At 46.5% G+C, this 25422-nt stretch overlaps 1 protein-coding gene across 1 annotated transcript; it reads left to right on the plus strand.

Annotated features, from left to right (window-relative positions):
• The first annotated feature begins 8277 nt into the window (after window positions 1–8277).
• Window positions 8278–20562, plus strand: LOC144605502 (suppressor of IKBKE 1-like). The gene is made up of 6 exons (XM_078420854.1): window positions 8278–8345; window positions 12093–12253; window positions 14443–14548; window positions 15884–16023; window positions 16397–16510; window positions 18749–20562. Exons 2-6 carry the CDS (start codon window positions 12095–12097, stop codon window positions 18839–18841), a joined length of 612 nt encoding a protein of 203 aa, XP_078276980.1. The 5' UTR covers window positions 8278–8345; window positions 12093–12094; the 3' UTR covers window positions 18842–20562.
• The last annotated feature ends 4860 nt before the right edge of the window (window positions 20563–25422 follow it).

The following is a 25422-nucleotide window of genomic DNA, read 5'->3' on the forward strand; positions in this document are numbered from 1 at the left end:
TTCCTTTCTATCCTTTTCTTTTGTTCTTTAGACCTTTCTCTGTTCTTGGACTGGCCCGTGTTACTTTGCTCCACCAGAATCAATTGTCTTTCATTCTTTCCATTTTAAGACTCAAATAAATTAAAACGATGATTTGAAGCTCGCCTTTCTTGTTTCCCCAAACGCATCCATGTTATTGGTGCATTTAACTTGGTGATTGCTGACCGTTCGATTGCCTCCAAGTTAGGATGGTGCACAACTCAGAGGGGAACCTGCAGGTGGTGGTGTTTCGACATACCTGCTCCTCTTGTCTTTCTTGGTGGTAAAGTAGTGTGTTTGGGAGGTACTGCCAGAATGAAGGGGTGTAGCTGATCTCTTTCAAGCATGGAGCTTTAGGGGTTTCTTTGTACTGTTGAGGAGAACATTCCTGCTTCTAATTGCCCACGAGGAAATATTTTAAAATTGACCATTTCTGGGTTCTTTGTTACCACTTCTTAATCAATCACAACCTATCAATAAAAGACACAAATGGCTGGAATAACTCAGCGGGTCAGGCAGTATCTTTGAAGGACATGGATAGATGATGTTTCAGGTCGGGACCCTTCTTCAGATTGATCCATGTACTCTAGAGCTGCTGCCTGACCCGCTGAGTTACTCCAGCACTTTGTGTCGTTTTGTGTAAACCAGCATTTGCAGTTCCTTGTTCCTACATTTTATTAATAGATGTAGTCAGACTTAGAGTGACACAGTAGAATCTGATTTTGAAGGCTTTGCCTATCTGGTTGAAATGGTGTATGGCTCAAAATGAGGTAAGTTCAGAGGAGTGAGATGCTGCCAATGTATAATTCTCCCATTTGCAACTCTCAACAGCAACAAAGGGTTAGAATTGGAGGGGAGGGTGTGGGAGGAGGGGGCAGCATGTGAGCTCTGTGCCAAAGGAATTTATTCACAAAATGCTGGAATAACTCAGCAGGTCAGGCAGCATCTCAGGAGAGAAGGAATGGGTGACGTTTCGGGTCGAGACCCTTCTTCAGACTGATGTCAGGGGGGCGGGACAAAGGAAGGATATAGGTGGAGACAGGAAGATAGAGGGAGATCTGGGAAGGGGGAGGGGAAGAGAGGGACAGAGGAACTATCTAAAGTGGGAGAAGTCGATGTTCATACCACTGGGCTGCAAGCTGCCCAGGCGAAATATGAGGTGCTGTTCCTCCAATTTCCGGTGGGCCTCACTATGGCACTGGAGGAGGCCCATGACAGAAAGGTCAGACTGGGAATGGGAGGGGGAGTTGAAGTGCTTGGCCACCAGGAGACCAGTTTGGCCAACGCGGACCGAGCGCAGGTGTTGAGCGAAGCGATCGCCGAGCCTGCGCTTGGTTTCGCCGATGTAAATAAGTTGACATCTGGAGCAGCGGATGCAATAGATGAGGTTGGAGGAGGTGCAGGAAAACTCTTCTCTCGACTTGAAACTCACTTGTAACCCACTTCTCCCTTCCCTTTCGAAAACAATTTGCCATTTGTTACTGTCTAGTTACTATCCTAGTCCCACAATAACCATGCCAAAGTAATAGGTGCAAGCTTGTAACGATGGAGAGGACGCCATTCAGCCCAATGGGTTATGCCAGCTCCCAGGTCAGTAATCCCATAAATCCAATAAAGTATTCCATTCCATCAGTTCCATTCTCCCACTCCTTATTTCCCTGAAACCTTGCAATTTATACTAACCCATTAACTTCCCTTGACTCCTTATCGCTGTCAACCTACACCAAGTAATTAACAACCTCTCTGTGATGTATGAGCTTTGAAAGAGAGAGATTTCAAATATGATTCTCAACAGTTTTAATGATTACCACCATATAATGATCTTTATTTTAGCTATTAGCACTGGTCATTAGCACCCGTCCTATGGTAAATACTTTTTTTTAACCAGCCAAAACAAGCAACTGTGGGCATTCTGCGATAAACCAAAGTCAAGTTTGAAGGATGGTCCCGACCTGAAATATCATGAGGCCATTCCCTCCACAGATGCTGCCTAACCCGTTGTGTTCCTCTAGAGCTTTGTATTTTGCTAAATTATTTTGTGGCTCCAAAAATTGCAGCCAAAGGCACTTATGGACTTTGTTTCGACTCAGTCATGAATGGGACATAGCAATGGGCAACACACCATAATGAAAGAGCAAGGAGACCAGCACCAAAAGGAAGAATGATAGCTTGGAATGCCAACCTTCTGGGATACGTGCTAAGAAAATTGGAGAGTTTAGTTTAGTTTAGTTTAGTTTAGTTTAGTGATACATTGTTAAAACTGGCCCCTCGACCCACCAAGTCCATGCCAACCAACGATCACCTGTACATTAGTTCTATCCTGCTCACCAGGGATAATTTGCAGAAGCCAATAAACCAAAAAACCTGCATGTCCTTGGAATGTGGGGGAAAACCGGAGCACCTAGAGAAAACCCATGTGGTCACAGGGAGAACGTGCAAACTCTGTACAGGCAGCACCTGTTGTTAGGATCGAACTCGGGTCTCTGGTGCTGTAAGGCAGCAACTCTATTGCTGCGCCACTATGCCGCCCGAATATTGAAGTCTTGGTTGATTAACCTTTCAGTTTGTTTTCTTTCTGCCCCCTTACCTTTGTTCGTTCAACAAATTAGCACCAGATATGTGTAGCTTTGAGTTCGCTGGAACCTAGATAAAGCTGACTTTGGTGCCTGTTAAAAAGATGCTCACTAATGACAATCAGACAGAGTCCAGTGCTGCCTTCAGGTTTGATAGGTGATAATGTGTTTAAATGGAAACGTCCAGATAGAAGCTGAAGGTAAAACAGGACAAGGCAGAGCAAAGAGAAGTCATCAAGGACAGAACTGTGGTATCTAGCGCAGTTGCTGAGTAAATAAATAGGAGTAACAGTGAGGTAGTACGGCAAGAGTCATATTGCTTTAGTCTGGATACGGGATGTTTACAATGAAGAAGCACAAACAAAAAAGACAGATAATGAAGTTGAATGATGGATTACAATCCAACGCTTATCAGACAGTTTATGAGGGCTATTTACAACAGAAGCTCAAGAGCAGTAAAGGTCAAGGATGAGTACAGCCTGACCTTCTCTGATGCATGATGTTACACAGCTGTACCATGTGAACCTGTCCCTCTGCAAAATGACTCATTAGGGATAGACAACCACTCACCAGTACCAGTATCTTTCCTGATGGGATCAGCATTCACTGCTGAAAGCGCCTTATTACCAGTTCTTAATTTACACCTTATCTGCCTTTTTATACTCTTTTTTTGTTCCCTTTTAAAACTTTCTATATTCTCTGAAAGTTTGCCCATATCGGGGTGGCACAGTGGCACAGTGGCACAGCGGTAGAGCTGCTGCCTCACAGCGACCCGGGTTCGATCCTGACCTCGGGCGTTGTCTGTGTGGAGTTTGTAAGTTCTCCCTGTGACCATGTGGGTTTCCTCTGCGTGCCCCAATTTCTTCCCACATTCCAAAGACGGGCAGGTTTGTAGGTTAATTGGTCCTGTAAATTACCCCTGGTATGTGATTGCAAAAGTGGGATAAGATTACTGTACGATTCTATGCTTCTACGACTCTTAGACAGAATTAGTGTGACTAGGTGATCAATGGTCGCTGTGGACTTAGTGGGCCAAAGGGCCTGTTTCCATGAGATATCATTAAACTAAACTAACCTCATTATCTTTTATCAACACTTTGTCGGTATTCTTCTTGGGCAGTCCCTCAAAGTTGAGGGCGGATCAGGTTATCCCTGGATGTTGAACAGCTTCCATTTTACAGAGGGAAAGAGAGCTGGAAGAGAGGAAGGGCAGAACAAAGCAAAGCAGGTAATAGGTCGATTGTAGAGCAGGAGAGCTGCAGGCATCACAGAGGGAGCAGTGAGTGAGGGGTCTCTCTCCAGTTAAATTATTCTCTTAATTATTTAATATGGTTTAAATTAATGTAATTTCCCTAATTTTCTGTACTGAGGAAATATTTATGTCCAAACCATCAATCATTCCTATTATGTAACAGTGAGAGACAATATAGCTTTGAGGAACAGCACCTTATCTTTCAAACAGCCACATGGCAGCGTGCTGTCCTGAACAACTTCAGATAGCGAGCATTTCCTGCACATTCTGCTTTCCTTTCAGATTTCCAATTCCTGTAGTGTTTTCCTCTTTCAATTTAAGATTGCAATTTGTTTCTCCAACATACACTGCCTCGGTTTTGTTTCTTTTTTTTTCTTTACTTGTCTAACTGCACTCTCTATCAACTTTTGTGCCATTTAATGTCACTTAGTGGCGACGCTGGTAGAGTTGCTATCTCGCAGCGCCAGGAATCCAGGTTCAATCCTGACCTCTGCTGCTACTTTGGTGGAGTTTGCACGTTCATCTTGTAACTGTATGGGTCCCCCTGGGTGATCCGGTTTCCTCCCATGTCCCAAAGGCATAGGGGTCAATACGTTAATTGCCCATTGTATTTTGTTCCTGGTCTATGAGTGAGTGGCAGAATATGGTAGGAGCTGAATGTCAGGAGAATGTGAAATTAGCATGAATGTACATGGGTTGGTCAGCATGGACTCGGTAGACCAATGGGCTTGTTTGCATGATGTATCTCACTGTGACTCTATTTAATTATTCTTCACCTTCTATTCAATCACAAACATTCACTTTCATTGCATCTTCCCCTTTCTACATCGTAAAACTGTTGTTTGACTTTTCCCAGTTTTGCTGAAAGATCATTAAAAGATCTCCTTTTCTCACCTCCACTGCCTGGACTGTTGAGAATTTAGGCAGTTTATGTATTCCCAGGTCTGCCATAACTAGCAATTTTCCTCTGAGATCTTTATTGCTCCAGCTAGCAGCATCTAAAGGCTGAAGAGTTATTTTCATCTGCCTGTTTCCGCAATAATATTCATTTAAAAACCATTTAAACATATAAAAATATATATTTTAAACACTAAGTGCCAGAGAAACTCAGCAGGTCAGGCAGCATCTCGGGGGAGAATAGTTTGGGTCGAGACCTTTCAGGATCCTCCAGCACATTGTGTTTTGTTCAGGATTCCAGTATCTGCAATCTCTTGTGTCTCCATCAAACATCTATAAAAATTGCTGGAGTAACTCAGCAGGTCAAGTAGCATCTCTGCAAGACACGGGTAGGCGACGTTTTGGGTCGGGACCCTTCTTCGGATTAATTTTTAAAAGATGGATCTCTTGCCGAATAGCCATTGAGGTCACATTGTCCCGTTTTACTTGCAGAGTCTCCAAATAGAGGCCAAATATTTAATTAAAGACAATAGACACAAAAAGCTGGAGTAACTCAGCGGGTAGACAGCATCTCTGGAAAAAGGGAATAGGTGACGTTTCGGGTCAAGACGCTTCTTCAGACTGAAAGTTCGGGGATAGGGAAACGAGAGATCGACGGTGATATCGAGAGATTTAGAACAAATGAATGAAAGGTATGCAAAAAAGTAACAATGATCAAGGAAATGGTCCGTCGGTGGCTCTGTGTTAGGTGTGTTCCAAATATTTAATATTTAATTAAGTTTATTTAATTATTTGGGTTATAAGCCCATGGTATCAGGCAACTGAACCAACCTATCACCAACTAGAGGGCATTCCTGACCTATCATCAACCTCATTGGAGACCCTTGGACCATCTTTAATTGGACTTTACTGGACTTTATCTTGCACTAAACATTATTCCCTTTATCCTGTATCTGTACACTGTGGGTGGCTTGATTGTAATCATGTGTAGTCTTTCCACTGACTGGATAGCATGCAATGAAAACAAAAGCTTTTCACTGTACCCTGGTACACATGACAATAAACAAAACAAACTAATATACAATTGCTCAGCAGTGCAGGATCCAGAGCAATAAAGCCACTAGCTCACAGGTGGAGCAATAGAATTTGCCCCCAAATATTTACTAGTGGCAAGTTTGCCGAGAGATTAAACAGTAACTGGTTTGACGAGCTTAGCCATTGAACATTCCTTTGAGGGCCTGCCACTTGGAATTGTGGACTACAAGTCCGTGGTGAGAGGAATGGCTCTCTCTTGATGGGGTCATGGTTAATGCGGTTTGGGTTTTGTTGGTGGGTCAATGGAGTTTGGCAGATCAGTGGGTTGGGAGACGAGGGGCAGGATTCAAATCAGATTGGCAAATCATTGGATAGGGGCATTAGATCCTAAGGAGGGGTGGTTCAGCTAAGCATCAGAAAGCTTCTGCCTGAAGAAGGGTCCCGACCCGAAAAGTCATCTGTCCACGTTCTCCAGAGATGCTGCCTGACCCGCTGAGTTACTCCAGCACTTTGTGTCTATCTTTGGTATAAACCAGCATCTTCAGTTCCTTTTTATTACACACCAACATGATGCCACCCAATCAAATTCCTAGATACTTATTCCTCTGTCTCCTAATCTTACCACCTGCAGCTTTTACTCGGATCCCCTGAAGTTCAGAACTTCAGCTCAGTTTCATGAAGGAATTACACAATGTTTTAAAAATATATTTTTTCCACCTCAAACACGCAGCTGTAATAATGTTTTAATGTTTGCACTTTAAAATGTTCTTTTCAGCTTCCAATTTTATGTTGCATATTGGTGTTAAAATGGTTCTGTGACCTTTTACTTTTTCCTTCCTACTGCTCTTTGGTGTTCAGAGAAATACTGGAACTGACGTCCCCATCAGAGAAGGAATGGCTGTGGTGACATCTAGTGGGCTCCTCTGCACCCACTTTCAGCAGCGTTTAAAGACAAAACCCATCGCCAATGTTTAATTAGGGCCAAAAAGATACTTCTTAAGAAGAGTTTGTTAAAGGAAGTGAATGAAGTTTAGAGAGGATCTTTGGTGGCACAGTGGTGCAGCGGTAGAGTTGCTACCTTAACGAGCAAGAAACCCGGGTTCGATCCTGACCACCTGTGCTGTCCGTACAGAGTCTGTATGTTCTTCCTGTGACAGCGTGGGTTTTCTCCGGGTGTTCCGGTTTCCTCCCACATGCCAAAGATGTGCAAGTTTGTATGTGTAGGAAGGAACTGCAGATGCTGGATTACACTGAAGATGGACACAATTTGTTGGAGTAATTCAGCGGATCAGGCAGCATCTCTGGAGAAAATAAATAGTTTGACATTTTGGGTCAAATCCATCGTCAGACTGAGAGTTAGGTTTGTAGGTTTATTGGCCTTTGTATGTTGCCCGCGGTATGTAGGGGGATAAGTCTTTGTGTCTTTTTCTTTTGAAGTTCTGAAGGACCATGATGTGCAAGTTTAAAGATCCTTGGTGGTGGAAGCACAGAAAGATAACGTGGTAAAGAGGGCGTATGGGGTACTGGCCTTTGTTAATTGAGACATTGAATCAAGAAGAAAAAAGTTATGCTCCAACTTTATGGCCTTAGGTGTAATAATGTATGTGTTTATGGTCACCGCACAATAGGAAGGAGGTGATGGTGCTGGGGAGGCTATGGAAAATATTCACCAGGAATTACAAAGGACATAATGGTTCAGTTATGAGGAGAGGACAGGTCTGTTTGCCCTGGAGGCAGACGTCAAGAGGGGTCTTGATTAATGTAAATAACATTTTGAGGGGTATGGATAGGCTAGACTGCTGGAAATATTTTCCTCATCAGAAGACATAGGCTTTGGGTAAGAGATTCAGATGGGACCCAAGGACTATCTTTCTCACCCAGAGAATGGTATGTGGAATGCACTGCCAGTGGATGGTGAAGGCAGAGTCACTGGCAGTATTTGGGAAGTGACCAGACTGGCATTGGAATTGCCCTGGCATTGAGAGCTATGGGGCAAGTGGGGTTAATACAGATGTATTGGTGTCTAGCATGAATGTGGTGGGCCAAATGGCCTGACTCCATGCTGCATGACTCCAATAGGGTCATGGTTTTAAGTGGGGGTGGCCAATGGACAGGTAGTGTGTACGAAGGAATTGTAGATGCTGGTTAAACTGAAGATAAACACAAAAAGCAGGATTTGTAACTCAGTGGGTCAGGCAGCATCGCCGGAGGAAAGGAGTAGGTGACATTTCGGGTCTAGACCCTTCTTCAGACTGAGAGTCACCAGTCAGGGGAGAGGGACACGAGAGATATAGATGGTAATATTGAGAGATATAGAACAACTGAATGAAAGATATGCAAAAAAAAAGTAACAATGATCAAGGCAACGGCCTTCTTGTTGGCTGTGGGCTGGGTGTTAACCAGTTGTACAGGCAATGGACAGGCAGGTCGGGCTGGAGACAAATAGGAGGCCGGGCGACGGGCGCTAGGACCCGCGCGGCGAGGGCTCGGCAGCGGATGTGGCGGAGCAGGAAGTGGAGGGAGCGAGCGGGCGGGCAAGGGGCAGAGTGAAGGAGCGGCGCGGCCCTGAGGTACAGAGTGAGGGAGCGGCCCTGGGGTACAGAGTGAAGGAGCGGCCCCGAGGGACAGAGTGAGGGAGGGACAGAGTGAGGGAGCGGCCCTGGGGTACAGAGTGAGGGAGCGGCCCCGAGGGACAGAGTGAGGGAGCGGCCCTGGGGTACAGAGTGAGGGAGCGGCCCCGGGGTACAGAGTGAGGGAGCGGCCCTGGGGTACAGAGTGAGGGAGGGACAGAGTGAGGGAGCGGCCCTGAGGTACAGAGTGAGGGAGCGGCCCCGAGGGACAGAGTGAGGGAGCGGCCCCGAGGGACAGAGTGAGGGAGCGGCCCCGAGGGACAGAGTGAGGGAGCGGCCCCTGAGGGACAGAGTGAGGGAGCGGCCCCGAGGGACAGAGTGAGGGAGCGGCCCTGAGGGACAGAGTGAGGGAGCGGCCCCGAGGGACAGAGTGAGGGAGCGGCCCTGAGGGACAGAGTGAGGGAGGGACAGAGTGAGGGAGCGGCCCCGAGGGACAGAGTGAGGGAGGGACAGAGTGAGGGAGCGGCCCCGAGGGACAGAGTGAGGGAGGGACAGAGTGAGGGAGCGGCCCCGAGGGACAGAGTGAGGGAGGGACAGAGTGAGGGAGCGGCCCCGAGGGACAGAGTGAGGGAGGGACAGAGTGAGGGAGCGGCCCTGAGGTACAGAGTGAGGGAGCGGCCCTGAGGTACAGAGTGAGGGAGCGGCCCCGGGGTACAGAGTGAGGGAGCGGCCCTGAGGGACAGAGTGAGGGAGCGGCCCTGAGGGACAGAGTGAGGGAGCGGCCCCTGAGGGACAGAGTGAGGGAGCGGCCCCGGGGGACAGAGTGAGGGAGCGGCCCCGGGGTACAGAGTGAGGGAGCGGCCCCGGGGTACAGAGTGAGGGAGCGGCCCTGAGGGACAGAGTGAGGGAGGGACAGAGTGAGGGAGCGGCCCTGAGGGACAGAGTGAGGGAGCGGCCCCGGGGGACAGAGTGAGGGAGCGGCCCCGGGGTACAGAGTGAGGGAGCGGCCCCTGAGGGACAGAGTGAGGGAGCGGCCCCTGAGGGACAGAGTGAGGGAGGGACAGAGTGAGGGAGCGGCCCCGAGGGACAGAGTGAGGGAGCGGCCCCGGGGTACAGAGTGAGGGAGCGGCCCCGGGGTACAGAGTGAGGGAGCGGCCCTGAGGGACAGAGTGAGGCTCCGGCCCTGAGGGACAGAGTGAGGGAGGGACAGAGTGAGGGAGCGGCCCCTGAGGGACAGAGTGAGGGAGGGACAGAGTGAGGGAGCGGCCCCTGAGGGACAGAGTGAGGGAGGGACAGAGTGAGGGAGCGGCCCCTGAGGGACAGAGTGAGGGAGCGGCCCCTGAGGGACAGAGTGAGGGAGCGGCCCCTGAGGGACAGAGTGAGGGAGCGGCCCCTGAGGGACAGAGTGAGGGAGCGGCCCCTGAGGGACAGAGTGAGGGAGGGACAGAGTGAGGGAGCGGCCCTGAGGGACAGAGTGAGGGAGCGGCTCCGGGGTACAGAGTGAGGGAGCGGCCCAGAGGGACAGAGTGAGGGAGCGGCCCCGGGGTACAGAGTGAGGGAGCGGCCCCGGGGTACAGAGTGAGGCTCCGGCCCTGAGGGACAGAGTGAGGGAGGGACAGAGTGAGGGAGCGGCCCTGAGGGACAGAGTGAGGGAGCGGCCCTGAGGGACAGAGTGAGGGAGGGGCCCTGAGGGACAGAGTGAGGGAGCGGCCCCTGAGGGACAGAGTGAGGGAGGGACAGAGTGAGGGAGCGGCCCCTGAGGGACAGAGTGAGGGAGGGACAGAGTGAGGGAGCGGCCCCTGAGGGACAGAGTGAGGGAGCGGCCCCTGAGGGACAGAGTGAGGGAGGGACAGAGTGAGGGAGCGGCCCCTGAGGGACAGAGTGAGGGAGCGGCCCCTGAGGGACAGAGTGAGGGAGCGGCCCCTGAGGGACAGAGTGAGGGAGCGGCCCCTGAGGGACAGAGTGAGGGAGCGGCCCCTGAGGGACAGAGTGAGGGAGGGACAGAGTGAGGGAGCGGCCCTGAGGGACAGAGTGAGGGAGCAGCGCGGCCCTGAGGGACAGAGTGAGGGAGCGGCCCCGGGGTACAGAGTGAGGGAGCGGCCCAGAGGGACAGAGTGAGGGAGCGGCCCCGGGGTACAGAGTGAGGGAGCGGCCCCGGGGTACAGAGTGAGGCTCCGGCCCTGAGGGACAGAGTGAGGGAGGGACAGAGTGAGGGAGCGGCCCTGAGGGACAGAGTGAGGGAGCGGCCCTGAGGGACAGAGTGAGGGAGGGGCCCTGAGGGACAGAGTGAGGGAGCGGCCCCTGAGGGACAGAGTGAGGGAGGGACAGAGTGAGGGAGCGGCCCCTGAGGGACAGAGTGAGGGAGGGACAGAGTGAGGGAGCGGCCCCTGAGGGACAGAGTGAGGGAGCGGCCCCTGAGGGACAGAGTGAGGGAGCGGCCCCTGAGGGACAGAGTGAGGGAGGGACAGAGTGAGGGAGCGGCCCTGAGGGACAGAGTGAGGGAGCGGCGCGGCCCTGAGGGACAGAGTGAGGGAGCGGCCCCGGGGTACAGAGTGAGGGAGCGGCCCAGAGGGACAGAGTGAGGGAGCGGCGCTGTGGAAGGTGCCGAGTGAGGGAAGCGGCGCCGGTACCAGGGTTGAGCGGGTTGGGAGCAGCGACATGTCGCCAACTCCACACAGTGTTGGAGTAACTCGGCAGCTCAGGCAGCATCTCTGGAGGGCCGGGATTCCGCTTCACACTGGTGCAGAGGGAGGGGAGGGGGCAAAGCTTGGCAAGTGATAGATGGATGCAGGTGGGGATGATTCGCACACGATTGGACAAAGGCCAAAAGGGATCAGATAAAAGGAGATCAGATAAGGAGAGGAGAGAGTGAAATGTAAACTTGGAGTGGGATAAGTGAAAGGTGATGGGGAAGAGGTCAGGAGAGTAGGAGAAATGGGTGCGTGCTGTGGAGAGCAAAATAGTGGGAGAAATGGTGTGCACTGGGTGGGGGAGAGGGCAGGATTGTGGGAGAGTTGAGTGCTAACTGGGTGGGGGTGAGAGGCGGGGGAGTGGAAGAAATGGGTTCTGGTTGATTACTGCGCAAACACCTCATAAGTGATTAACTCGTGCACTGGGGTGGGGGTCTAGAAGGGTGGGTGGGTGGTTACCTAATTTTGGAGAATTCAATGTTCATTGGGTATGAACAAGTGGAACATGAGGTGTTTTTCCTCCAATTTGTGTGGCCTCTCCCTGGCAATGGAGAAGGCCCAGGACAGAACAATCAGTAAGGGAATGGGAAGAGGAGTCAAAGTGGTTAGCAATTGGGAGATCCAGCAGCAAGCATAAGTGCTCAAAATAGTTGCTGAGTCTGCGCTAAAACATGTTGCTGCTACTCGTGCTCAGTTCCGGCATGCCCCCTGACCCCAAGGCAATCATTTGAATCAAAATGGCATACACATATTTGCCAACCAATAGTTTTAAAATAAAACCAGAAATGTTTACTGGTGCAGTATCTCAGTCAAGGGTCAAAGATCACAGAAACGAGACCTTCAGCCCAAATGGTCCATGCCAACCAAGATGCCCCATTGGCCCGAGACACACCCATATCCCTCTGAACCTTCGCTATCCATGTATCAATCCAAATGTCTTTTTAATATTGTTATTGTACCTGCCCCAACTACTTAATAAACCAAATGATTCAGGTTTTTGCCTAAAAGGGCAGCATTCGATCAGTCCCAATTCCAATGGTTGATCTCTGTTCCCTAGTGATGACATGCACAATCGATAAGGTGCTGGCTGATGCCAAGTCCCTGGTGGAGCGACTGAAGGATCATCATAATGCAGCAGAGTCCCTCATCGACCAGACCACCACCCTCAACAAGCGGGTGGAGAACATGAAGGAAGTCGGGACTGGAATCTCGGATCGGGTGAGATCAAGATCAGTAGACAATGGAGCCTTCAAATCCCACCGTACTGTTCCTCCAAGGAACCCTCGATCCATGTCTTTATGATTCCTGATATACCCACACTTCTCATGGTCCACTTAAACTTGTGTTTACAGTTTCTCCATGATTAAATTTTCCCTCAGCATCTTGCCCTCATCTTGGGCTTTTTCCCCAGTCTTGCTGCCTGTCCCGCTGAGTTACTCCAACATTTTGTGTCTATCCTCATTTGTTGCCCTTACCTCGTTGCTTTGGAAGTAGTGTTAGAGGGCTGCCTACTTGAACCATTGCGTTACGTGTAGTGGAGATAATTCTGAAGGGTCCTATCCCGAAACGTCACCTATCCACGTTCTCCAGAGATGCTGCCTGATCCGCTGAGTTACTCCAGCGCTTTGCATCTTTTTTTTCTCGTAAACCAGCATCTGCAGTTCCTTGCATTCATAATTCCCCAGCACTGTTCACCATTGGTCCTCCTTCACCCCTTTGCCTGCAGCACAACCTTCATTGCTGATTCATCCTCTACCTCCACAGTTACTGCCTGTCCCGCTGCAACATTATGTTTTTACTCCAGATTGCTGCATCTGCAGTCTCTTGTCTCCTGCCTTCAATGCTTTATGTCTACCTCTCTCATTTCTTACAAAATCAATCTTTTGGGCCAGGTTTCGAGTCCTGTGATCTACATCTCACTTTTCTCAACTCATTATCCTTTCTGTAAATTCCAAAATTGCAAGCTACCCTTGTTAATTCTAATATAAACTGCACAGGAACAGGTCCATCGGCCCACATGTCTGTGCCAGACATGATGTCAAGACGAGGGGATAGAATGATTAGTGAGTGCATTTTGCAGTTGTTCCGTTCTATTTGTAACTTGGCCTTTGTGATATTTTCCCATGTGTACGTTCAGTATTAAGACACTGAGTGGGATTTTGTTGCTCAACTTTTCAGTAGGGGTGTGATCATCTGGTGATCCAGGTCACACCTTTACAGTGATTCCCCTACTTGTTCAGAAGTGCTAAAGAGAAAGTGGAGCAGATTAATGAAGAACATAGAACAGTTCTGTGGAGGAACAGGCCCTACGGTCCATAATGTCTGTGCCGAACATGATGCCAAGACCAACTCTTATCTGCCTGCACTTATCCTTCCATTCCCTGCATATCCATGTGCCTATCCAAATGTCCCTTAAATTCCACTATCCTATGCGTCAACCTCCACTCCCAGCAGCACATTCCAAGCATTCTCCGCCCTCTGTGTCAAAAAACTTACCCCGCACATCACCTTTAAACTTTGCCCCTTTCACCTTAAAGCTATGCCCACTTATATCTGATTGTTCCACCCAGCGAAAAAGATTCAGACTTGCATTATCTGTGCCTCTCATAATTTTATATACTTCTATCAGGTCTCCCCACAACATCTGGCATTCCAGAAAAAACAAGCCAAGCCTGCCCAACTTCTCCCTGCACCTAATACATGCTAATCAAAGCATCATTTTGGTAAACCTCTTCTATACTCTTTCCAAAGGCTCCACATCCCATCTGTAATGGGGCAACCAGAACTGCACACATTATTCCAAATGCAGCTTAACCAAGGTCCTTTAAAACTGTATCATGACTTCCTGACTCCTGTACTCGATGTCCCAACCTATGAAAACAAGCATACCAAGAGATGATGCAAACAGGCTTTGAGAGAGTCTCAAACAACATTTGTGCTGGTTCAAGGCTTTAAAAAAAAAAATATAGTCATATAGCATGGAAACAGGCCCTTCAGTCTAACTTGCCCAAGATGTCCCATCTACACTTGTCGACCTGCCTCTATTTGGCCCACATCCCTCTAAATCTACACCTTTTCTATCCATATATTTTTATCGTTTCTTAATTAATCTCTAATTAAAGAACCATTGCTATCATAAGAAGAAGGGTCTCGATCCAAAACATCCCCCATTCCTTCTCTCCAGAGATGCTGCCTATCTCGCTGAGTTAATCCAGCATTTTGTGTCTATCAAATGTATAGATATATTTTATGAACCTGAATGCAATTTTTGTAGTAAAGTGGATAACCTTCTCCAGGGCAGTGAGGTAGGGGTAACAAATGACAGTCCAAACAAAAGGAACAAAGGTGAAATAGTGTCAACTTGAACCGTGAATTGCTTCGTAATTTTGATTTTCCCTTATTTTCAGAACCAAGAAGATTTTGCAAAGTTGAAGAAGATGGCCAGTTACAAACCGTACCCATTCCTTTCTGAGGAGAACACACAGATACGGGATCTGAAGCAGGAAAATAAAGGTTTCTCCTTTCTTACCAATTAAGACCTTGGTGGCGAACTAATGGCAGATTATTCTGGTTCACAAAAATATAAGACTCCAATTTAACAGCTATATTATGACTTGTTTCTAGCTTACCAGAGAATTCCTGCTGGCCAAATTGGGCTCTTGTTTTTCCTTATCCCTCGTGTTCATGCCAAGTCTGCAGATTGTGAAGGTCATGGCTGATTTAGAGCTGCCTTTGCAGTAACTTCGCAAGCTCGAACATTAAGGAGAATTCCCCATTGTACAACTTAACCTCTTGCATCACTCTCCCTTAACCAAGGGTTTTATCTTATAATCCCTGTGATTATTCCACACTCTCAAGATTGAATTAGTAACATTCATGACAGAGCAGCAGCTGTCTGCGAACCTTAAAAATAAGGTCTAAGTGGCATTGCCAAATTGTGCCTTTCTTGGTCTGTGGTTGTGTACATGCAGCAGGGAAGAGGATTCCTGAAACCCCCAAAAGAATGAGGGAAGGAAGAGGGAACAGGACAGAGCAGGAACGAGCCCTTCAACCTATTTTACAAGGATGTTGTCAGCGCTCGTGGACCTATGGTATCAGGAGAAGTTATGTAGGCCAGGACTTTATTTGTTGGAACGCAGAAGGCTGAGTTTCGATATTGCAGAGCTATATATAAAATCATGAGGGGAATAGATCGAGTGAATGCACAGTCTTTTTCCCAGGGTAGGGGAATCAAGAACTAGAGGGCATAAGTTCAATGTGAGAGGGGAAAGATTTAATAAGAGACTTGAAGAGCAACTATTTCACACATAGGGCAGTGAGTATATAGAACAAGCTGCCAGAGGAAGTAGTTGAGGCAGGTACTATGATAACATCTAAAAGACATTTGGGCAGGTATGTGGGTAGGAAAGGTTTAGAAGGATATGGAACAGATGCGGAGAAATGGGACTAGCTTAGCTGGGCATCTTGATCAGCAGGGACGAGTTGGGCTGCATGGCCTGTTTCCATAAGATAGACACAAAAAGCTGGAGTATCTCAGCGGATCAGACAGCATCTCTGGAGAAAAGGAATAGGTGACGTTTTGGGCCGAGACCCTTCTTTCTGTTTCCGTGCTGTATTGACTCCAGGTCATCTTGGATGTTAAGATAAGCCAGACACACCTTCTTCCTTCTTATTCAGAACTTCTCTGGAGGTGGCAGGCAGGCTCCCTGTCTCCTCGGTGTTGTGCAGTGCCCTGTTATACAATTGCAGTTTCATTTCACAACAAGGATTAACCTGTTATCTAAGTGGTCTAAAGTTAACGCAGTTGTCTCTTACTTAACTTGCTGGTGATTGTCTTGTTTCTCTCAGATCTGTGGCTTTCCCTGGAAGAGCACCGCTATGCTTTGGAACTCATTATGAGTAAATACAGGAAGCAGATGCTGCACCTTCTTGCCGCTAAGAAACTGGATAGCACACCAGTTACCAACATGTACCAGGAGCATTCCCAGGTAAAAAAACTGCAAACTGATCCTAGTTTAAACCAGGAAAAATCGCTCTGAGAGGTTGTGTGTCTCAGTTTTTAGTATTGAGTCAGTCCATTGCTGTTTGTCATCTACATCAACGATTTGGATGAGAATACACAAGGCATCACAAAATGCTGGAGTAACTCAGCAGGTCAGGCAGCATCTAGGAGAGAGGGATTGGGTAACATTTTGGGTCGAGACCCTTCTTCAGTCTGATCTCATTGACATTTGTAGTATTTCACATGGCTCTTTCAAATACCTACATCGTGTTGGTTTTAATTATTTACAGGACTGACCTTCAGATTTGCTGACTTCAGCTTTTCCGGGTGATAATTATTGCTTCTTCTTGTACCCCCAGGAGCTGCAAACTCACATTGAACAGATCTGTGACATGGCAACAGTCATGAGGAAAGCTGTACAAATCGACGATCCAGAATATTGCCAAATTCAAGAGAAGATAGCCCAGATGGAGGTAGGGTTTTCAGTGCGTGCTCCACAGGATTTCAGGTGGTCGCTGAGGCTACACTGTACTGATGCGGTGCCACAGACAACACCCGTTTCTGTTGGCAAAGCCAGATTCTAAGTTATTGTGCTTCACTAATAACTTAGCAGGATGCACTGGTTGACCTTGGGGCAGCACGGTGGTGCAGTGGTAGAGTTGTTCCCTTACAGCGCCAGAGACCCGGGTTCACCGTAGCCAGGATCAAACCAAGGTCTCTGGTGCTGTAAGACAGCAACTCTTCGATATGACCAGTGTTTCTCTCACACCCCCCCGTTCACAGCTATTATTTACATGGTCCCGGATAGTGAGTAGGTAGGTATTCAACAACAAGCATTCATACTCTAAGACTAATCCTCTGCTCATCTCGTTCTGGCAGCAGTTGTGGGGGGTACAGTTTGATTGCAATTGCACATGTAGTTAAACATGCTACAATTCACTAGCTGGGAAGACACAGCCAAATTGTCACCCCCTATAAACCAGCTGCTTGGCATTCAAAAATGCATCCAAGAATAGGAGGGACTTGAAAGATAGACAATAGACAATAGGAGTAGGCCATTTGGCCCTTCGAGCCTGCACCACCATTCAATGTGATCATGGCTGATCATTTTCAATCAGTAACCCATTCAACAGTCAATTTATTTGTCACATACACATAAATGTGCAGTGAAATGAAAGATTACCCACAGTCCAACAATATCTATATTATACTAAAAGTCAGATCTCGTGAATATATGTTATGTATGTATCTGTGATTTCGCTGATTACGGCAAAACGGTAAACCGTAGCGCCACGATTTTTGCGCCGCCTTAATCACCACGCTGACAGCTGCTGGAAAATGGTTTTTTTAATTTATTTTGGTCGCATGTTTTTTAAGTTACAGAGGTTTTAAAGCGCTGCCCCCCCTGGTTTATTGAAGGTTTTTAGGGGGGCGCTGTGGTGCGGCTGTGCTCAGTACGCATGCGCGGCATCTCCTCACTTGGATATATATTTCACTGATTCGGCTGATTACGGCAAAACGGTCAACCGTAGCGCCACAATTTTGGCACCGCCTAATCACACCGCTGGACGCTTGCCGAAAATGATGTTTTTATTTAATTCGGTCGTTTATTTTTTAAGTTACAGAGGTTTAAAAGTAAAGATATTTTTTCTCTCCGTTATTTCGGCTGATTTCGGCAAAAACGGTGAACCGTAGCGCCACGATTTTTGCACCGCCTTAATCACCACGCTGAACGCTGCTGGAAAATGTTTTTTTTATTTGATTCGGTCGCGTATTTGTTAAGTTACAGAGGTTTTAGTAATAAATTAAAAAAATCAGCCGTTTTTTCAATTGCCTTCAGCGTGTGACGTCAAAAACCTCGCGCAACCCCCCTCCTACTGATTTATTGAAGGCTTTCAGCGTGGAGCTGCTGTGTGTCTGTGCGTATGGGCTCACCTCTCCTCTCTCCCCTTGCTTCTCTCTTCCCTCCCACACCCGGGAGACCCTCTCCCCGCTATCCCCCCCCCCCCCCCCGGACCTTTCACTGATGCGCTCCCCCGCCCCCCACGGACCTTTCACTAATGCGCACCCCCCCCCCCGGAACTTTCACTGATGCGTTCCCCGCACCCCCCTCCCCGGGACCTGTTGGTGCTGGGGAAAGAGAGAGTTGGGGAAAGGGGTGTGCTGGGGAAAGGGGGGAGAGTAAGAGTGTGTCTGGGGGAGAGAGAATGGTGGCGGGGTCTGAGAATGGGGAATGGGGAGGGGGCTTGGTGGTGGGGGAAATAGGGGTACTGGGAAAAGGGGAGGTCGTGGTGAAAGGGGGGGTGTGGGGAGATTAAGATTGGGGTTGGGGGAGGAGAGAATGGGGGGTGTGGGAATGGGCCCAACGGGCCCTCTTCGCTAGTGACCAATAAAAATAAGCAATAAAAATATGCAACAACACACAATCATAAACCAAGACCAAACAAAAAGAAACATCCGTCACAGTGAGTCTCCTCCAGTCACCTCCTCACTGTGATGGAAGGCCAGAATGTCTTTTCTCTTCCCCTGCCGCTTTTCCTGCGATCAGGCTGTTGAAGTTGCCACGTCGGGGCGGTCCTGCCTTCTCCCCATACCCCCTGACTCCACTATCCTTAAGAGCTCTATCTAGCTCTCTCTTGAACGAATAGATTTGGAAAATGACTTGAAATGCACCATGACTAATGTTTTTTTTCCCTAACTTTCTTTCCAAGCTTGAAAATAAAGAATTACGGGAGCTTATGTCATTCAGCAAGGAAATAGCTCTTCAGGAGAATGTTGTTCAACTTCTTCACTGTGAAAAGTAACTACTGGCTGTGCTGGACGGACCCTGAATCAGGTAGCTGCACTGACTTAGAACCGATTGACTGATGTCTCCAAATGGTAACTGGCTCTGTTACCACCAGCGCTGCTAAGACTGGGATGGAGCTAGAAATTTCAACCAGAAGCTACTTTTTAATTTTAGTGAGAATTCTTAGTAGAATACTTCCACTTGCTTTGGAGAAGCTTTGAATTTGCAGGTTGCCTTTTCCCATTACAGCTCTTCCAATATTGACAATAGTCTTCAATAGCTGCCCATTCCACGCATCGTCCTGTGTGGAAGAAAACAGCAAGAACTGAGCCACTGGATTTCTTCAAACCCTGGATTTGTTCCATCAAATACCAACAAGACAAGGACCCCGAGCTTGGCAAATCCACCTCTGCCTGCTTTTAATTTCCAATTGGTTCTCCAACGAGAAAGATTATCTGCAACTTTAATGCATTGTAATGAGAAACAAAGGGTTAAAAAAGTGGGTCATCCACTCTGACTTTAATGCTTGTAACTTGAGTTTGATTAAAAATAGTGATGAAGAGCAGTATTGATAGCTAGTTTGAATTTTCTGATGCAGTCACATTGGCTAATGAAGCCCCGGGCTTTACTCTAATTGTGTCACCTAATCTCAATCTCTATCCTTTGCCTCAAAAGGGAGAGGAATAAGCTAGGAATCTTGTCCCTTGTCCCGTTTTCTTAATTTTAGAGTAGGGTTGTGGCCTTACAGCGCCAGAGACCCGGGTTCTATCCTGACTACGGGTGCTGCCTGTACAGAGTTTGTACGTTCTCCCTGTGACCGCGTGGGTTTTCTCTGGGTGCTCCTGTTACCTCCCACACTCCAAAAATATACAGGTGTGCAGTTTAATTGGCTTCGGGAAAATTGACACTAGTGTGTAGGATCGTGCTAGTGGATGGGGATTGCTGGTTGGCATGGACTCTGGGCCGAAGGGCCTGTTTCCGTGCTGTATCTCTAAAATAAAGTCTAAACTGGAGAGAACAGTAGGGATGCCCGTGTGTTTACCTCAAGACAGATCAAGCTGTCTGTGATGGCTCAAACCATGAAATAGGTGCTTGATTCTATCTATAGCAATTTTACACAGACGCTCATCCTCCTACATCAGGCACTGAAGTACTGGCCCTGCTCAATGTGGGTCAACACCATCAGAAGTTTTGGGGGCCAAGTAGATAGAAAACCTGCAGAGCACAAAAAGTTAACAGACTTGTGCTCGTCTTCTCTGAGCTGAAGTGGTGACAGTGCAAGTGTGAGTGTGTTATTTGCAACACTTCTGCTGGATCCCACTCTTGGAAAATTGCTTTTCGCTAAACAGAAAGTAGACTTCCCCCATTAATGTTTCGGCAACACATGAGACAATTCAGTTGCTTCATTTCCCTTCGTTGTTTCTCCCATTAATACAGGCCTAGAACTATGACTAAAAGCTTACTATCACTGAGCTCCAGATATTTTGCATCATCCATTTAATCCTGCTGTGATGCAAAATGGTGAGAGAATGTGGTGCACATTGGATTGAAAGGGGGAGACAATGGGGGAAGCTTTGCTCTTTGCATTTCTCTAAAAGCAGCCTGAAGCCTGGGGTTTATGGGAAATCTGCCGAGCATCTAATTTAGAAGCCTCTGAAACTAAAGCTGGAATCTTACAATTTGCTTGGCCAAGACCGACTGTAAATACCCAAATAAATTTCTGTTTGTATTTTTTAACCAATTGTTGCAAAATGTATATAATTTTGTGTGTTTGTATCATGAATGCACACATAGGTCAGAGCCCAAAATACATGTTCTAGTAGCATGGTGGTGTAGCGCCAGAGACCCAGGTTTGATCCTGACTACAGATGCTGTCTGTACGGAGTTTATACGTTCTCCCCGTGACCTGCATAGGGTTGCTCTGAGATTTTCAGTTTCCTCCCACACTCCAAAGATGTACAGGTTTGTAGGTTAATTGGCTTGGTATAAATATAAAACTGTCCCAAGCATATGTAGGATAGTGGCAATGTGCGGGGATTGCTGGTCGATGCAGACTCGGTGGGCCGAAGGGCCTGTTTCCACGCTGTGTCTCTAAAATTAAAACTATGTTTGGAATTTTACCTTGCAACCACAAATTATGCAACCCTTGTCCTTTCACCTCTTCCCTTCTCACCATCCACCGATGCAAAGTATTTCTAAGTGAAGCAGCGATTCACTTGCACTGTTATAGAATATTAGAGCTGTTCAGCATAGATACAGGCCCCCACGCCACATCTTGTCCATGCCGACCAAGTTGGCATTCTGGGCTAGTCCCATTTGATCCATAACCTTCTAAACCCATCCATATATCTGTCCAAATGTCTTCTGAAAGTTATAATTGTGTCTGGTTCTATAACTCCCTCGGCCAGCTCATTCCAGATACAGACTAACCTCTGTGAAAATGTTGCCCCTGAGGTCCCTCTTAAATCACTCCCCTTTCACTGTAAGCCTATGCCCTTTGGTTTCAGAATTTAAATCTCTGGGAAAAGACTGTGAGCGTTCACTTTATCCATGCCCACCACGAGTCTGTACACATTCAAATATATCATGCCTCAGCCTTTTACATTTCAAAGGAAAAAGTCCTAGTCTATCCAACCTTTCCCTACGACTCCAGCCCGCAAATCCAGGTAACGTCTTGGTGAAGCTCTTTGGCACCCTCTCCAATTTAATGTCCTCCTTTCATTAGCTGGGTGATCAGTACTGTACGCAGTACTCCAAGTGTGTTTTCGCCAAAGACTTGTCCAGCTGCATCATGATGGCTGAACTTTGGTACTCAATGCCTTCCCAAAGGGTCTTGACCCGAAACGACACCCATTCCTTCTCTCCAGAGATGCTGCCTGCCCCGCTGAGTTACTCCAGCATTTTGTGTATCTTATAAATTTGTATCTGCAGTTCCTTCCTACACATAGATAGATGACATTTCTGGTCAGGACCCTTCTTCAGACACTGAAGCAGTACCAAAACGCTGACTCAAGATACCTGATCTGTTTGGATAGTGTGCAAAACAAAAATTTTCACTGTACCTCAATACACATGACAATAATAAACCTAAATATTGTCGACCACAATGGTCCAAGATTAAATGAGCGACAACTGGCCCAAGTCTTTGACCATAGGAAGAAATGGGAGTTTGCACAGGATATGAATGTGGAACACTAGACTGGGTTCAGACATGTAGGGAGATTAATTTAGGAAAAGCTATCTTGGACTAGAACAAACCTATTCTGTTGTTTGAGTAATAAAAACGTCTTTATTGCCATATATGATCCGGACATCATCTTGTATATATCCTGCTCACCAGAGGCAAACTAATTTTTCAGTAATAAAAACAGAAAATGCTTAAAATGCTCAGCAAGTCAGGCAGCATCTCCAAAGAGAGAAACAAAGCCAGTGTCTCAAGCCAGGGACATTTCTTCGGAGTTTATTCAGCAGCTGTTTAAAGTATCCAGACACTGAATATTGCCGAAGGAACACAAAGTGCTGGAGTAGCTTGGTGGATCAGGCAGCATCTGTGGAGGGAAAGTATGGACGACATTTTGGTTTGGAACCCTTCTTCAGAATCAAGATTCCAGACTCTGCGAGTTTTCCAAGCTTTGTTGCTTTAGTCATGAAAGTATAGCAACATGATTCAGTACCAATATTTTGCGAAGGGAAAAATCAACTTAAGTTAATGCATTTGATTGCTAGCCAGTGACCCCTGCTGGAAAGTGGTGCATGTGCAAGTGGGATGAGGATAGCCTCTGGCTTGGAAGTAATGCCCCTCTTAATCTACAGGAGGCAGAGCAGCAGGGTGGTCTGAACCGTATTGCTCCTTCATTAACGCATTCAGAAGAAAAGTTGACATTTATTATAAACAAAGGGAAGAATAAAGTAACCTGATCTGCACAAAATTTGTTAGAGATAAAGTTATGTTCCTTTGCAAACTCCACGTTCTAATCAGGATGTACATTGTTTTTGAAGATAGAGTATTTTGTTGTGTCTATGTTATTTGCCATGAACATACAGATTTTTAATCATCTCACAGAATGTAATCTCGAAATTGATGTAAACAATTCCATTAGTTTCTAATGCTAAATACGGTCTGAAAATATTAATCTAGTTCAAACTAATCAATGTTTTTAGAATTTCCAAGATAAAAATTGTTTTTGATTCCAGAGTGAAATCATGAGTGCAAATTGGGAACAGCCACAGACCCAGCACCATCACCACTCCTCTTCCATTTCTTCCCCATACTTCCTCTGACTATTTGCCATCCCGAAGGCAAGTATTATGTGGTAATAAAAGAACATTGTGGTCAGAGTCACACAGCAGGGAAACAGGCTATTTGGCCCAACTTGCCCATGATGACCAGGATGCCCTCTCTATGCTAGTCCCACCTGCCCATGTTTGGGCCATATCCCTCTGAACATTTCCTATCCTAACACTGAGTCATGAAAAGAGAAAACTTTGCTCAGACAATCTTATTGGAGTTTTTAAAGGGATGAGGGAGTAGATAATAGAGTACATAGTAAAAGTGCAAAAATGCACTTGCATTTTCAAAAGACCTTCAATATGGCACCCCATAATTGATAATAAATAAGGTAAAGGACAAGCAGATGGATTGCTGGCTCAGGCATTCATATTTTCTAATGGATTATTAAATATATGTAATAATCCCACTGCTATTTCTTCCCAATATTCTTTTGATAGACTTGATGCAAGCCATTTGGATCAGCAGTGTTCACAACATTGAATTTGATTTAGCTCATTTAATATCCCTTTTCGATTTTAAATGTACTCATCTCATCACTGAAAGTCATGTCTACTTTTTTCCTTGTCCTGGTAAATATAGAAGCAAGATAATGATTCAATATTTCTGTCACTTTACATTTAATATGGCTCTCTACGACATTGTCCTGACCACCCCAGTAGCACCATTCCCATAAAAATTACACAAAGTGCTGGAGTAACTCAGCGCGTCAGGCAGCTTTTCTGGAAGACATGGATGGGCGATGTTTCTGGTCAGGACCCTTCTTCAGACTGAGAAGTACTTTTTGAAAGTAGATATACCTTAAGGAGATTCCACAGTGGAGTTGAAAAATGTAGGAACAAGGAACTGCGGATGCTAGTTTACACAGTGAACTGCACAAACTTTTGGAGTAATTCAGCTGCTCAGGAAGCATCTTTGGAAGACATGGCTGGGCGATATTTTGGGTCACGACCCTTCTTCAGACTCTATTCCTATCCCCATTCCAATCTTCCTTTTTTTTTAACACATCTGTAAAATAATGTACTGTTGTTTTATGTTTTGTGATGATTTAATTATGTGTTTCCCTTTTGTTTTCATTGTAATTTCGTCTCAGCGTCCCTTTCCTCTCCCCGCATAGGAAAAGGTGTTCTTCTCAGTACCTCCACCCCCACCCACCCTGTCATCCTGACTGGAGTCAGCAACTTATTGTGTGTGGTATCGCAGGACCCAGCCTATCTCCTGTTCCACTCATAAAAACGTGCATTGGCATATTTTTTATGCCTCATTAAAATCTGCAAATTGAAAATGATTTAATAATTTACCATCTCCAGCAAGAAATGACAACAAAACTTTCCGTTCGTCTTCTCTTGATGTTTAGTTTACTTCAGTTTAGAGATACAGTGTGGAACTAGGCCCTTCGACCCACATAATCCATGCTGACTAGCAATCCCTGTACACTAGCGCTATCCTACACACTAGGGACAATTTATAATTCTTACCAAAGCCAATTAACCTACAAACCTGTACATTTTGGAAACCAAAGCATCCAGAGAAAACCCTCATGGTCACGGGGAGGACATAAACTCCACACTGACAGCATCCGTAGTCAGGAGCGAACCCGTGTCTCTGGCGCTGTGAGGCAGCAACTCTACGCTGCGCCACTGCCACCGTGTTTTATTTCAGAATCAAGATTCCATAATACTTGTCTTCAGGACAGGAGGCAGTGAGAGAAGTGATTTTAATTTTAGAGAAGTGAGTTTAATTTTAAACACTGATTCTAATTTCAATCATTGATAAAAGGTTTCTACTCCCACTATTCACATCCCAGGATATCTTATTCACTCTTTCTTCGGGGAAATTAAATTCATGCTTTGTACAAGGTGATACCTCGTGTCAACTCCATTGCAGCAATTTAAGTGAAATGGAGCAGCTGTGATGGGTTAATTTAAAAACGGAGTCAGGCATTGTGTGTTGAAATGCTACAGATTATTCATGCTGTCAAAAGAGGCAAAGAAGAGGTGTAACATTAAGGAACAATTGAACAGATTGCTGTCTGCTCTGAAAAAAAGGGTTTCTGTTGGCTGTAACAAGATCTTTCATATTGCTTCAGTCAGTCAACATATGGAGTTTGACATGACTAATGGGAATTTAGACCTTGATGCATTTTATTTTAATAACTAGACCGTGCATCACAAGCCCCGACGCTGTGTCAAAGGATTCTGACTCTGTAAACTTGCCCTGATCATTTGCTTCTCTATGAAGTTCCTCCAACAACAGATCTGATTTGTTGGATACCTCTAACTGAAGCTTACTACAGAGTAAAGAGTAAG

The sequence above is a fragment of the Rhinoraja longicauda genome, chromosome 24 (assembly GCF_053455715.1).
Source record: "Rhinoraja longicauda isolate Sanriku21f chromosome 24, sRhiLon1.1, whole genome shotgun sequence".
NCBI lineage: Eukaryota > Metazoa > Chordata > Chondrichthyes > Rajiformes > Arhynchobatidae > Rhinoraja > Rhinoraja longicauda.